At 39.8% G+C, this 15203-nt stretch overlaps 1 protein-coding gene across 1 annotated transcript; it reads left to right on the top strand.

Annotated features, from left to right (window-relative positions):
* The first annotated feature begins 5378 nt into the window (after nt 1–5378).
* LOC113454884 (serpin B3-like) lies at nt 5379–11939 on the top strand. Its single transcript, XM_087930766.1, has 8 exons — nt 5379–5508; nt 6347–6525; nt 7051–7101; nt 7333–7467; nt 8650–8767; nt 8920–9062; nt 9317–9475; nt 10520–11939. Exons 2-8 carry the CDS (start codon nt 6361–6363, stop codon nt 10922–10924), a joined length of 1176 nt encoding a protein of 391 aa, XP_087786892.1. The 5' UTR covers nt 5379–5508; nt 6347–6360; the 3' UTR covers nt 10925–11939.
* Nucleotides 11940–15203: the final 3264 nt, after the last annotated feature.

Below are 15203 nucleotides of genomic sequence, written 5' to 3'. Positions count from 1 at the left end.
AGTCCAAGTCAGGAAATAGCCATCACAAGGACTACTAAAACTCTACTCTATTGTTACAAGCTATAATAACACAAAGCCCACTAGAGTTTTTTTCTCTTCTTTCATACAAAACAGAATCAACAATCAAGATGGGGCAACCTGAAATGGCTTCCTCCCTTCCTTTTCTCTAGTGGTGTTTACATAATGATTGTTGACAATTTTCTTCAAAGCTATTATTGTTTTTCTTTACAGGAGCTGATTATGCTCATGGAATTCTTTCATAATAATATAAATAAAAATAAAAATGTCTGCCCTTCCACAACGTTTATCTTGTCAAGGCTAGGAAATTAGCCTCTCAGATTAGCCTCCACCTATATGCTTTCCAATTGGCTGCTTGCCTCTCATGCATTTTAGGGCTAAGATCACACCTTTGCAACTTCAGTTAAGGCCAAAACTTAGAACCAGTTCTGTTTAGCTTTTCCCAACATGCTACTTTTTCTACCATAGAATAACGCCTTTTCCATTTCTCACTGAATAGTAAGAAGAATAGTAAGTGATTAGTTCTAGGTTTCTAAATACAATTCCTGTATTTATTTCCCAAATGTTTTACCACCTTCAACACAATAGCATTTGTCAACATATTGTCCATGTGGTTTTTTTAAAAAAGTAATAAAAATGACAGATTAAGTCAAAGGCCTTCAAACTTGGCAAGTTTAGGACTTGTGGACTTCAACTCCCAGAATTCCTGAGCTAACATAACTGGAGGAGGAACTCTGGGAGTTGAAGTCCACAAGTCTTAAAGCTGTCAAGTTTGAAGAACCCTGGACTAAGCAGCTAGTACGATTTCAATAAGCCAAACATATCAGTAGTATGATAGCAGAGCAACAAAACTAGTTATAACCGTGTTCTTAGATATCACTAGTTGGCAAAATTAAGAGTCTTGGTCTCTTCTCTTTGTTTGCTTTCTGAATGGATAAGTCTGTTCAATAATTATAGCTTCCAGTTCCAGTAATATTGACTCTCTGGGACACTTCAGTTCATTGCAACTGGGAAAACGGAATGACCAGCTTTGTAGTGATCCAGAATATTAAATTCTGACTTGAAGATGCTTGAAATGAATCTTGGTTTGGGTAGACTACAGGTCAAACTCAAAAAATTAGAATATCATGCAAGAGTTCACTTATTTCAGTAATGCAACTTAAAAGTGAAAGAAATATATGAGATAGACTCATTACATGCAAAGCAAGAAAGTTCAAGCCATGATTTGTCATAATTGTGATGATTATGGCTTACAGCTCATGAAAACCCCAAATCCACAATCTCAGAAAATTAGAATATTAAATGCAATCAATAAAACAAGGATTGTACATAGAACAATATCGGACCTCTGAAAAGTATAAGCATGCATATATACTCAGTACTTGGTTTGGGCCCCTTTTCCAGCAATTACTGCCTCAATGCAGTGTGGCATGGAAGCTATCAGCCTGTGGCACTGCTGAGGTGTTATGGAAGACCAGGATGCTTCAATAGCGGCCTTCAGCTCTTCTGCATTGTTCGGTCTCATGTCTCTCATCTTTCTCTTGGCAATGCCCCATAGAATCGCTATGGGGTTCAGGTCAGGCAAGTTTGCTGACCAATCAAGCACAGTAATCCCACGGTCACTGAACCAGGTTTTGGTGCTTTTGGCAGTGTGGGCAGGTGCCAAGTCCTGTTGGAAAATGAAGTCAGCATCCCCATAAAGCTCGTCTGTGGAAGGAAGCATGAAGTGCTCCAAAATCTCCTGGTAGACGGCTGTATTGACCCTGGACTTAATGAAGCACAGTGGACCAACATGAGCAAATGACATGGCTCCCCAAATCAACACAGAATGTGGAAACTTCACACTGGACTTTAAGCATCTTGCAGTGTGTGCCTCTCCATTCTTCCTCCAGACTCTGGGTCCTTGGTTTCTAAATGAGATGCAAAAGTTGCTCTCATCAGAAAAGAGGACTTTGGACCACTGAGCAACAGACCAGTTCTGTTTTTCTTTAGCCCAGGTAAGACGCTTCTGACGTTGTTTGTTGTTCAGGAGCGGCTTGACAAGAGGAATACAACATATGAAGCCCATGTCCAGGATCCATCTGTGCATGGTGGCTTGTTTTTTTTTTTAAAAAAAATCTTATTGATTTTTAAAAACAAGCATAAACAAACAAAACATAGAACATAAAAACATAAAACATCTTTTTTGAAAGATGAAGCCTTTTTGAAGCCTGATCCCGGGTTACATCTCTTCGTGCAGACACAAATTCAAATTCATGCTCATTTTTATATTCCATTCCATTTCTTATTACCATTCTACATTTTCTATATAACTTCTCTCCTCTTTCAACTTTCTTAATTTTATTTTATTTATTTCATCTCAATTCAAATCATCATACTTATATTCTTTGTCTGTCCTGTTTCAGCTGTCTATTATTTTTTCTCATTAAGCAAAATTTCTCCTGTAATCACTGATTGGAATATGACGCCTTTATATCTTTCCCCTAAAATTATAACAATATAATACATAACTTCCATTCGGATTCTGCTTGGTACATTCTAAAACTATACAATGTATTTTAAAAAAAGAAAAAAATATAAGTATATAACATAATTAAAACTAGAATTCATGCCAATTCAATTCTATCATTAATATTAATATTCATTTAAATCTTGAACATTTTACACATTACTTTTCAAATAAGTATCATACTTCTATGGAAAAACTTATAAACTTTCCATAATTACTTCCCTCCCACTTCACTTATATTTTATGAAATGTTGCGTAGTTAAAATGTTCCCATTCCTTCCTAGTTCAATTCTCTCATTTATTTCATTTCCTGTATTTTGTTCACAAAAGTTTCACTAAATTACACTATTTTATTCCACTTTTTAATCATATGTTGTTTCCATATGTTCTAACATTATTTCTATTACAAATATAACAATACAATCTTATTTATCTTTACAGAATCCCTTTTTCAGTTAAATTTTCACCCATTATCTCTGAATAAATCCTGTTTCTTTACATCTTGCTCCAGACCTTTATAACTTCTCTTCCCTTCCTTCTTCCCTTTCTTCTCTCTCCCCTTTTTACCCCCCGTCTCTCCACCTCCATTTCCCTCTTCTGTATTCCCCTTTTCTGTTGCTTTCCAACATTATATGCCCTTTTCACATTTTTTTCCCTTTTTTGGCTGTTTTTTTAGGTCTTAGATTCTCCATTCTCTTTCCCCCCTTTCCCCTTTCTTCCCCAGATAGAATTACTTGTACATTAAAAATGGCTTCTTCTTTGTCCCAATCTTCTTGTTGTGCAGTCTTTTCTTGTTGTTTCTTGTAGACACCAATCGCCATTTCTAAGAATTGAAAAATGGAACCAAAGGAGCCCTTCCCTTCTTGTTCCTCTTCTTTATATTTTTTAAATTCAATTTTCAGTTCATTTAGTTCATTCAGTTCATCCAGAGGTGATGCCATTGTAGAGGGTTTTTTTTTAAACAACCACCCAATTGTTTTTAGTCATTCAAATATGATTTCCAAAAGTCCCCAAATCACCAAACAATCCAAATACACACAAGCTGTTTCTTTTAACACTTTCTTCTTTTTTCACTTTCTCTTCTTGGGGTTACTATTAAGTTGCAAAGTTCCAGTTAAAATGTATCCTTTAGAAGTCTTGTTAAGATTTAACTTTAATTCTTCTGAATTCCAAGCAGAATTCAGAAGTCCTCCTTCCAAGTCCTGCCCTTATTCTTTTCCTCTCCCTTCCTACTTATAGCAAAAAAAGGAGTTTTTAATGTTCAGAAATCTTTATTGTCCCTTTGGCATTTAATTATATTTCCAGTTTAATTACCTGTTGGTGCCAAAGCGGATTTTTCCGATTTCTTTATTCGGATCTTCTTGTTTTCAGCGTGAGGAAGGAGAGTGAAGAAAAAAAACTTTCCCTTTTCACTTTCGTTCGCTGCTTCCGACCCTTCTTTGGGAGCAATGTATCTTTTGCAAAATTTAAATTCCAGGGTACCTTAGTTGTTACTTTTTGTCCCGGTCAGCCAAAAACTTTTACTTCTTAACTTCCTCCTGCACTTTCTTTTCTGGCTGAGTGCTTCTTTGAGGCGGACATTTCTGACCGCCGCTCTTACCGCCTTCGGGAAAAGGAGTTTAGACAGGTGAGGAGAAGTGCGGCTCCCCTCGACCCTGCTGGGTCTCCCTGTCTTCACCACCTCTACGCGGTGGCTTAGCCCCGAAGCCAGCTGGCTTGGGGTGCTCCAGCAGTGAGCCCAGGCAGAAACCGTGCATGATCACGGATTCCTGCCTGCCGCCGAAGCCCTGCAAACCAGAAGTCTGCCCGTGGTGGCTCTTGATGCACTGACTCCAGCCTCAGGCCACTCCTTGTGAAAGTCCCTAACACTTTTGAATGGCCTTTTCCTGACAATCCTCTCCAGGCTGCGGTCATCCCTGCTGCTTGTGCACCTTTTTTTTCCACACTTTCCCCTTCCACATAACTTTCTATTAATGTTCTTTGATACAGCACTTTGGGAACATCCAAATACTTTTGCAATTACCTTTTGAGGCTTTCCCTCCTTATGGAGAGTGTCAATGATGGTTTTCTGCACAACTGTCAGGTCAGCAGTCTTTCCCATTATTGTGATTCCTACTGAACCAGACTGAGAGCCCATTTAAGGGCTCAGGAACCCTTTGCAGGTGTTATGGCTTAATTAGCTGATTAGAGTGGGACACTTTGAGCCTAGAATATTGAACCTTTTCACACTATTCTAATTTTCTGAGACTGTGGATTTGGGGTTTTCATAAGCTGTAAGCCATAATCATCACAATTATAACAAATCATGGCTTGAACTATCTTGCTTTGCATGTAATGAGTCTACCTCATATATTAGTTTCACTTTTTATATTGCATTACTGAAATAAATGAACTTTTGCACGATATTCTAATTTTTCGAGTTTTACCTGTATCTTGTTTCCTAGTTTAAACAAAATGGGAAATTAAGCTAAAATTTTCTTGCCTATCTAAGATGATTGTAAATGGATTGCATAATGTAACAGTATTTAAACATTAAAATGAAAATGTTCCAATATTTCGCTATATGCACTATTGATAACACATTCCATTATGATTTCCAGGCCCATATCCAGTGGCATTTCAACATGTTTTTCAATACATTTCTTTTTTTTATACCAAGGGTTTCAAAAAGCCAAAACAAAATGAGGTATTCCTGTTTGAGAAATTACCTAAACCTTTCCCAAGACAAAGTTACACATCTGAAGAAGCAATATCCTGGATTATTCAGCTAAGATTCATTGTGACATGAATTTTTTTTAAAAAAATCAGAACAACTTTCAAAATGCTATTATTTCTACATCTACTGTATACACACCCAGCACCAGGAAGCTAAGTAAAGGATGGTGACTATATATATAAAATAAAAAGGGGGTCAGAAATATTTTGTTTCCTTTCCAGATCTGGTAACAGATTGCTGTTTCCCTTGGACAAAATATAGTGAGGTAGGATCTTCTGTTCCATCTATCTTTCAATTGTATAGGTAACCATGCTTATATATTATGGCAGGAATTGCGAAGTAAGTGAGAAAATACACAACATGATTGCTTGACTTGAATGTTACTTGAGTGTAAGCCTGTTCCCATGGTGGGGGGGATGGTGTCATTGCAGACCCATGAATTGTGGAGCACTCAGCAATAGGCAATATGATTCTTCCTATAATTCATGTTATAGTAAGACAAAAATTACATCTTCAATTTCACAGGAGTCCTACAATGAGCAAGATCAATTATTTCACTTTTATTTTTTTTAAAAATGCTTTTAAAGTTCTGGAAGAATACTTGTAGCATCAACAATTCTTTACTACTAATATTTTCAAGAAACTAAACTCTTTTTAAATGTAAAAAGGGTTTAAACATGTGGTAGTTTTCTAGTTCAAACCTAATGACAAATTGTGAGTGTACAAAACTGTGCTGAATGCTACAGATGTAAACTGTGTTTAGTGCTGAATGCTTCAAATTTCTCCTTTGTGTCAATGACCCCAAATACAGGAACAATGGTGCATAACTTAAAGATTCATCCATGTAACCTTATTGTACATTTACAACTTAGCGTGACAACAGATGAACATAATTCTCAATTGGCGGAGGTTACTCATCGTGCTAAGCCACACAAAAATTCTTTGAAATCACAGTTGCTATATTTATGCAGTGGGAGAACAGCATTACTGGTTAATTAGTTGTTTTTCTTTTCCTATTCAATCATTCCACCAAATAGAATTAAGTAATATAAAGTCATCAATACATTTATAGAAACCATTGCAATGATTTCAAAATTTTCTAGGTACTTGTTCCACCATGGGCAGCCTTGCTGAAGCAAACACCAACTTCGCTGTGGACCTCTTAAAAAGGATGGAAGAAGAGCAACCCAAGAACATCTTTTTCTCTCCATTTAGTATCTCAGCAGCTTTAGCTATGACCTCTTTGGGTGCCAAAGGTAACACTGCTGCTGAAATGGAAAAGGTAGGAATCTTCATGATAATCAGGAAGTCTTTTCTACTGATGACTTTCCTTTTGAGAACCTGTCTGTTCTCCATTCAGAGAAGATTGAGAGTTAGCAATAAGGAAATCAAGGAATAGTTAAAGTGAAGGCAAATCCAGAACTCATAACTGTAATAAGCTAAACTAAACATGGCATTTTAAAAAAATTAGAAAAATAAAAATTGTAATTTTTATTACATTTATTTTATCTTCATTTTCTCAGATCACTTAGACTAGACTCCTCTCCCTAACCGCTAAACGCTTTTGCTATTGCTGATAGGTCAGATTAATTGGGGTGGTACAGATTGTGACCCAAACATTTGGACAATATCATGTGGAAAAATGCTGGCCTATGTGGTATCTATCTTAAAGACAGTCCCTTCCACGTTCCTCAGTGGCCCTGGGGAAAAAAGGATGCCTTTGATCTAGGAGTTTCCGAGGAAACTGAATCATGACAGAAGGAAATGGTGACATAGTTCACAACCTCCAATCTATTTTGTATTGCAGGTCCTTCATTTTGATAAAATCACAGGATCGATGACGTCTCCAAGCTTGCCTGTAAGAGAATTTTCATTAAATTTAATTTTATTGCAATTCTACATACATACACATGCACAAATTTGTATATACACACATATATACAAATACAGTGCAGACACCCACACGTGTGTGTGTGTGTGTGTGTGTGTGTGTGTGTGTGTGTGTGTGTGAGCATTTGGTGTAAATGTCTTGGAATAGAGGCCAAATATGTGCCTATGAATGTAATGTCCCATCCTTTGGTTCTTGAAGGCTCAGTGTGACAAACCTGGTGGACCACACAACCAGTTCAAGGAACTCCTATCAGCCATTAACCAACCTACTAAAAACTATACATTGAGCATAGCCAACCGGATGTATGGATCAAACGTTTTTGAATTTCTCCAGGTGAGCAAGAAACTTCCCATCCTTTTCACTCTATGTGAAACTCTATTGAGGGTGCAAGTAAGATTTATTTCTCCATCCGTAGAATAAGGGTAGATAGCCAAATTAGATGGGTGAGATACAGGGACAAAATCTTGTTCCTTTTTCATGAGAATTTCCATGTTTACATGATTAAATAATTAAAATAGTGGGTGGACAAAAGAGGGATCGCATTAGCATGTATTCTTTGAGTTGCATGCAACTGACATTAATGCAGTTTTGTAAACAACAACACAGTTTCTCAGCGTTTATTTTCAACTTCCCAGTGTGCCCTACTGATTCCGTTCCTAATTAATTTTTGGACAATATTGGAAAAATGGGAACACTCCATCAGATGAGGGCAAAATTTGGAAAATACTAGACTGTGCAGAGATGGACAGATTGACATTAAAAATAAAGGATGAAGAAGACACAGAATATTACCTAACATGGAATAGATTTTACGAGTGGCTAGAGATAAAAGGTAGAAATTAGGCAAAGAAAGAGTATTGTTATGTATGAATTAAATATAAAGAGGGTTTATAATTATAAGTATGTTGATATAATTAACAGAACTATAAATAAGAGAAAGCTAGTTATGGATAAAAATAAAACATATACTGGAAAAAAAAATTGGGTTAGGGTCAGGCGTGGACTTCAAAAATTTTAGCAACCGGGATTCTCTGCCCGGTTGCTGGGTGGGCGCGGCCATGGTAAGGGTGGCCTAGTTGGCCTCCTGGACCAGGGTGGGGGGTGTTTTTGCGCTTCCCAGGCTCCGAAGTCCTTCCTTGAGCCTCCGGCAGGGCGAAAATGCCTTCCGGGCTCCGGAGGCTCTCTGGAAGCTGGAAACGAGCCCATTTCCGGCCTTCCCGAACTTCCGGGAGGACTGTTTTTCACCCCTCCCCAGCCTCCATGGGCCACGTGGGGACTCCTGGGAGGGAAGGGCAGGGTGGGCGGGGCCAGCCAGGAGTGGGATTTGGGGTTTCTCCAAACTGCACAGAATCTTAGCTAGGGACTCTCCCAAACCCCTGCAAACCCCCAGCAGCCCACCCCTGGGTTAGGGTCCAAGCTGGCAAAAACCCAGTACCAACTACAACGGCTGACTGAGTGTATAGGATGATAATAAGGGAATTAACACCTTGAAATGTTTTCTTTCATTCTGTGCAGCAATACATAGAGTGCACTAAAGATCTTTATCATGCAGAATTGGAAAGAGTTGACTTTCTGAATGCTGTTGAGGAAGTTAGAGAGAAAATTAATTCCTGGGTTGAAAGCCAAACGAATGGTAAGAAAGCAGAAGTTTCTGCTTGTTTTAGTCTCTTGTTCATTCTTAAATGTGCTTAAATGTGTTTGGATTACATTGTAGAAAGAAGTGTATTGTTGATAAATGTGTGTCATCTACCGATAACATTTTTAATGGTATTACTTTTTTAAAAGGTAAAATCAAGGATCTGCTTCCTGTTCGCTCGCTTCGAAAAGATACTGCATTGGTCTTGGTAAATGCTATATATTTCAAAGGAAAGTGGAAGACGCAGTTTGATTCCAAGGATACGCATGAAGCAGACTTTTGGACCAGTAAGGTATAATCCCTGAAAAACCCATGAGAATGGGAATGTATCAATTGCTGCACAATTGAATTAAACAACTAAAAATAACCATGTTGTTGAACATTATGGAAACATAACATCCTTGTTTATACAATGAGCTTCGGCCTGCACCAATAGAGCCTGAAATGGAAATCTGATATTGTAGCTGCTGATTCCAATCAATATTTCATGTTATGATTTCTCATATTATTATTGCTTTATGTTAAGTGTTACTTTATTTGTTATAGGAGCACAGCAAAAAAGTGCAAATGATGACTCAAGAGGGGAAATTTAACTATGCTAAAATAACAAGCCCACCAATGCAAGTGCTTGAGCTTCCCTATGATAATAAGGGAGACCTAAGCATGTTCGTCTTTCTGCCGGACAAGAATGGGAGCACAAAAGAGGTAATTTGAGTTCTGAAATCGTTCAGAAATAGATGTAAATGAACTTGATATGTATCTTTTGAATAATTTTATTGGTAAGAAAGGCCTTTTATCACATATTCTTAAGAGGTTCTCAAATCTTAATTATGATTTCCCCCTATTTTTCTCATTCATTTCTTATTTTCATACAGAAATGAACACATACACACATATGCACACACAACTTCCCACTGAGATAGATTGGGGTGAGTGTGATCATTGAACTCTCCAGTTCTCTCCAGTCCCAGTCGACTATTCTTCCATTGCTTTTCCATATCAGGAAGACCTAGCCATTAATACTGGCACAACTTTGGACCTAGGGAGCAGAAACGGGCTTATTTATGACCCATTTTCATTGCTGGCTAATTTTCTGAGGGTAGAAGTGGATATTGAAGAAAGTTTTGCAAGTATTTAGTCCGGTGTTTTAAAAGTCAGTGGTTTACTAGCTATGTTTGCTTATCGTGCAACAGTCCTTTATCATCGTCTTCATGTCCCTTCCTTCTGCCTCCAAGCGAGGATTTTTGAAATATTTCCTTCTGCCTTTGACTAGTTAGAATTTGTCATCCAAAGCTAGACTTACAGTTAATTCTGTTACATTTGGCTTAAAGAAAGCTCTTCAGGAACTATGCACAGAGATGACTTTCCTGAATGCCAACAGCGTTAATATTCAGAACTGTTTCCCTGTTCAGATACCATCCGAACCATTTGCAGGCAAAAGTCAACACACACATTTTCAAATTTCAGCTATTGACCCAGAAGAAGGCTGTGAGCCTATGGCTTCCAACACTTCATATCTTCTTCTTGTCTTTCTCCATCCGAAATATGGGAAAAAACCCCACCCAAAACAGTCCATATTTTGAATGAAGTTTTTGTTTTTAAAAAACCACTCTGTGACTATGATTATGAAGAAATAATGCTATAATGGGAAGTAACAGGAAGTCATCTTTTAGTCTTTCTTGATCCCTTTTTCCAAATAATTTTTGCCATTCATGTACACTTTCACAATGGCTCCCCTTTACCTGACAGATTGTGAGGCAACTCACTTATGAAAAATTTCAAGACTGGACCAGTTCAGCAAACATGGAGAACACAGAGATCAGGATTTTCCTGCCAAAATTCAAGATAGAAGGAGAATATTCACTCGTTCCTACGTTAGGTAAAATGGGAATGAAGGATGTGTTTAATCCAGGCAAAGCTGATTTATCTGGCATGTCTGGGCATCGCGACCTGGCTGTATCTCAGGTTCGTCATAAAGCCTATATTGAAGTGAATGAGGAAGGTACCGAAGCAGCTGCTGCTACTGCTGTAGTTGTAGTTCCTACAAGTGCTTCAAGTAGGCCCCGGTTTAAGGCAAATCGACCTTTCCTGCTCTTTATAATAGATAATCCCACCAAGAGCATTCTTTTTGCCGGCAAACTTTCCTCACCGTAAATACCAGGTACTGCAACATTAAAAAAATATATTTCCATCTATTGTAAGCAACCAAGACTTCTGCATTCCAAATTACATTCTCAACTTGGCTAACAAGTCATTTCCTCTCTTAAGAAAGAGCAAATTGTGAGGTACAGGTTTTATTTGTTTACTGAGCTAAAATCTCCTTTACATTGATATGTGTGTGGAATCCAAAGTATACAAATCTGTATGTTCCTTGTGACGCAGGGCCCTTATCTATAGAGAGCCTGACATACAGGAAGAAAAGGTAATGGAAAGAGGGGGACTCCTAAAACCAACTCCCACAAATTAAGCCTCCAGCAGAGAACCTTACAACCAGTGGTGGGATTCAGCCAGTTCACACTGCTTCGGGAGAACCAGTTGTTAAATTTCTGAGCAGTTTAGTGAACTGGTTGTTGGAAGAAATCATTAGGGCAGAGAATCGGTTGTTAAATTATTTGAATCCTACCACTGCTTACAACCTTATCAACCTGACATTGACAATGTGCATTTTTTTTAAAAAAATAAAGAAATATCCCATATAAAGTTTGAAATCTCATAAAACAGGCCTAGATCTTATCGATGTCCCAATAGTTAATTAACTAATATTGATATATATATATACAATAGACATGTGATGGAATAAATGTGAGATATACATTCTGTTAAATAAAAACAGAAGAAACCAATGATTTCAATTGAAGAGTGCAGTAAAACCCACTGCTAACCTTGTTGTTTCTGAATGTATAAGCTTCCATGGATGGCTTGCTTAAGGTACTTTCTGATTTCTGATTATGAAATCTAAACTTGAGTATATAGGAAACTGCTTTGTCTTCCGTTCATAGCTAAAAATCAGTAGAGAGACATTTCGGCTTGCCTGTCACTTAGCATGACTACTGATGTTTCAAGTTAGTTTTATTCTGATTCTGTCCTCTGTCTGGGCTGAAGATATTTGTGATCTCTTGAGTATAAAACTGCAATAATATCTGAATAAACATATATAGTACATCAAATAGTCTCAGACTTATTTGTTATTCTTATTTATTTCTGCACTTTCAAAACTCTTCTAAAGAAGAAACCTTGTTCCCCAATCTAGGTCTTGCCTATTTGGGATCTCACCCTCCCACTTCCCATTAGACTTGCTCAAAATATTCACTGTAGGCACCAACATCTACAATCTGAGCAGAACAGTAGCAGACAGAGGACAATGATAACCGATAACCGATAATCAGAGTTGGAAGGGACCTTGTAGGTCATCTAGTCTAACCCTCCGCCCAAGTAGAATGAAACAAAGAACTTCCAGATATTGCTGAATCACAATTTCTACTGTCCTTTGCATTGTCTGTACAGGTAGTCCTTGACTTATGACTGCAATTGGGACTGGGAATTCAATGCAGTTGTAAAGTGTGACCTTATGTGATCATATGACTTGGTGACCCCAATTCTGGCATCTATGGTTGCTATTGTAAGATGCATAGGTCATTTAATGGGAAGCAGAGGGAGTCCCACATAAGGAGCACGGGGTTCCCATAGCAGGTGGGGTAGGCCCAGCACGGACCAGGTGTGAGTTTTGAGTGTGCTGCAGGGAAACCAGGGAAAGAATACTCTGTGATTCAGGCTTCTTGGTGCGCTGCAGCTCTGGGACTATTTCACAAAAAGAACACATACACAAAAGAAGCTTGTGTAAATGAGCACATTCATAAAATGAATGGTAACGGTCTCCCTGGGTAACCTCAGCCCTCTCGCTCAAAAAGTATACACCATCAGAGTCAAATGTACTAAACCAAGGGTCTTCAAACTTGACACCTTTAAGACTTGTGGACTTCAACTCCCAGAATTCCTCCTCCAGTCACGTTAGCTCAGGAATTCTGGGAGTTGAAGTCCACAAGCTTAAACTTGTCAGGTTTGAAGACCCTTGTACTAAACTGAGATAACTGAGTAAAGAGAAGTTTAGATGATCTGGTGATGCAGAAACTTTTAGTAAAAAACATAATAAATATACCAACAATTCCACAAAGGACTACTCTCTTCCTATAATTAGATATCAGTTGAAACTGTAGAAGTACAGCTGGTGCAGCACGGACAGGAAATGGGAGTTGTGGTCAATGATATCACTCTTGTAACATCTTTATAGGCTTACCATTAATTTCCTTCCTCAGTTCTAAATGTTCCTATAGAACCATAAGACTCGCTACTCTGCTATTATCTTAATGCCTCTTTCACTCACACATATATCTCCCAGAATAACTCTCAAATAACTCCATGAAAATGTACTGTCTTTTTAAGCCAACTCGTAAAGTAAGGATGCATGGCTGGCATTTGAATCACGGTTGGCTGATTCAAATCTGAATATAATATATATTTCCATGCCTCTTCATATTTTTCCACAGCCATGATTTTGTGGGGTGCCATGAAGTAATGACTAACACACCACAGCACCTCAGGTTGTTGAAAAGTGGCCACTCTCAATCAGTGTTGATAGGAGGGGGGAGATCTAGCTTTCACCCACTACTTTACGGGGTTCCACAGGGCTCGGTCCTCTCTCCATTCCTGCTCAACATTTATATGAAGCTGCTGGGTGAGATCATCCATCACCATGGACTGAGGTATCATCAATATGCTGATGATACTCCGCTGTATGTCTCAGTCTGTGGTGAGTTCAAGTTGCTGTGTCCTCCCTCTTGCAGTGCCTAGAAGCTGTTAAGGGCTGGATGGGGAGCAACGGGTTGAAATTAAATCCTTACAAGACCGAGTGGCTCTGGGTTTGGGGTTCATTGGCTCAGGAAAAATTGCCACCTTTGGACTTGGATGGGGTGGCATTTCCCCAAACAGACCCTGTGCATATTGTAGGGGTTTTCCTGGACTCCAGTAGTGGCCAGGAGGGCCTATGTGCAACTGCAGTTTGTGCACGAGTTACACCACTGGTCCCTACTCACCACCAGTCCCTACTCACAGTCACGCATGCCCTAGTCACTTCTCATCTTGACTATTTCAACACGCTCTACATGGGGCTGCCCTTGAAGGGCATCCAGAAGCTCCAGTTGGTGCAAAATGCAACGTCCCACGTGGTTTTATGCAGACCCTGGTGTGCACATGTATCACCTTTCCTATGAGAGCTGCATTGGTTGCCGATTTCCTTCCAGGTGCAATTCAAGGTGCTGGTTGTCACCTTTAAAGCCCTTCATGGCTTGGGACCAGATTATCTGAGGGACTGTCTCTTGCCAGTCACATCTACCTGACCCATCAGAGTGGGGAGGCAGGGAATGTGGTGGGTCACATCCCTGAGGGAGATAGGCTTGATAGAACCCAGAAGAAGGGCCTTCTCCACGGTGCCTCCCTCTCTCTGGAACATCATTTCCTCAGAGACTAGAATGGGCCCCAGTTTAATACTCTTCTGGAAGGCACAGAAGACCTGGTTCTTCCAGTGGGCCTGGGGAACCCAGAATGGAATGGAGCCCATTAAACTGCTCGTGTGATCTACTGTCACCAGGGCTGGGGGCGGAAGTTGGGGGGGGGATGATTTTATTATACTCTACTTTATTAATTTATTTCTCGGGTTTTAGTTTCCTATTTGCAATGCAATGGGCAGCAAGGCAAGGTTCATCCTCCTGATCTAGTAGCTGGAAAAGGGGGACAAGAGAAACTCCCATTGCCAAGGTATGTGCGGGTCGGAGGGGGTAAAGAAATTCAAACTTCAACCTCCTGGTGCGGCGAGGGGCTTTGGGCAAAGACTGGAGGGAAAGGCTTTGGTTCTCTCACATTCTCCCCCTCCCCAGTCTATCTTGATTGCAGGCAAAGCCACATTGCCCTTTCCAAGCCCACTGTTGGTGAAGCTGGGAGACAGTGAGGGCTGTCTTTTTGCTTAGCTTTATCCGGCTGCCGGGGGAAAACGGGCGGAGGCCTGGGGAAGAAGCCATTTCCCCCTCCCCCCAGACAGCTGGACAAAGCTATGCAAAAAGCCAGCCCTCACTGGCACTTAGCTTCACCGACGGTGGGCTTGCAAAAGGCAATGTGGCTCCGCCTGCAATCAAGATAGAACTGGGGAGGGGGAGCACGAGCGAGCACTGAGGAGACCGCAGGAGGGAAGCCAGTCAAAGGAGTAAGTGAGGGCATTCGCAGCATGCTGTAGCGCATGCATTTCACCCCCTTCTTTTGGAGGGCTCCGATCGGCTCCCCTTCTCCACCTCTCACCCCATTACCCAGCCTGCCAGCAGGAGCTGAGTAGGGGAGCCAGGCATTTCCCACCCAAATGGCAGCTGCAGCTGCAATTCCCCCGTGG

The sequence above is a fragment of the Pseudonaja textilis genome, chromosome 3 (genome assembly GCF_049901715.1).
Source record: "Pseudonaja textilis isolate UNSWEBS1 chromosome 3, rPseTex1.2, whole genome shotgun sequence".
Taxonomy (NCBI): domain Eukaryota; kingdom Metazoa; phylum Chordata; class Lepidosauria; order Squamata; family Elapidae; genus Pseudonaja; species Pseudonaja textilis.
This window is presented reverse-complemented; position numbering and strand designations above follow the sequence as displayed.

What these genes read in the sequence shown, in the direction of transcription:
- LOC113454884 (XM_087930766.1), top strand. Translation starts at nt 6,361, where the DNA reads ATGGGCAGCCTTGCTGAAGCAAACACCAACTTCGCTGTGGACCTCTTA. An exon ending in ACGTTTTTGAATTTCTCCAG is followed by an intron (nt 7,468 to 8,649) that starts GTGAGCAAGAAA and finishes CATTCTGTGCAG; the next exon opens with CAATACATAGAGTGCACTAA. An exon ending in CAGACTTTTGGACCAGTAAG is followed by an intron (nt 9,063 to 9,316) that starts GTATAATCCCTG and finishes TATTTGTTATAG; the next exon opens with GAGCACAGCAAAAAAGTGCA.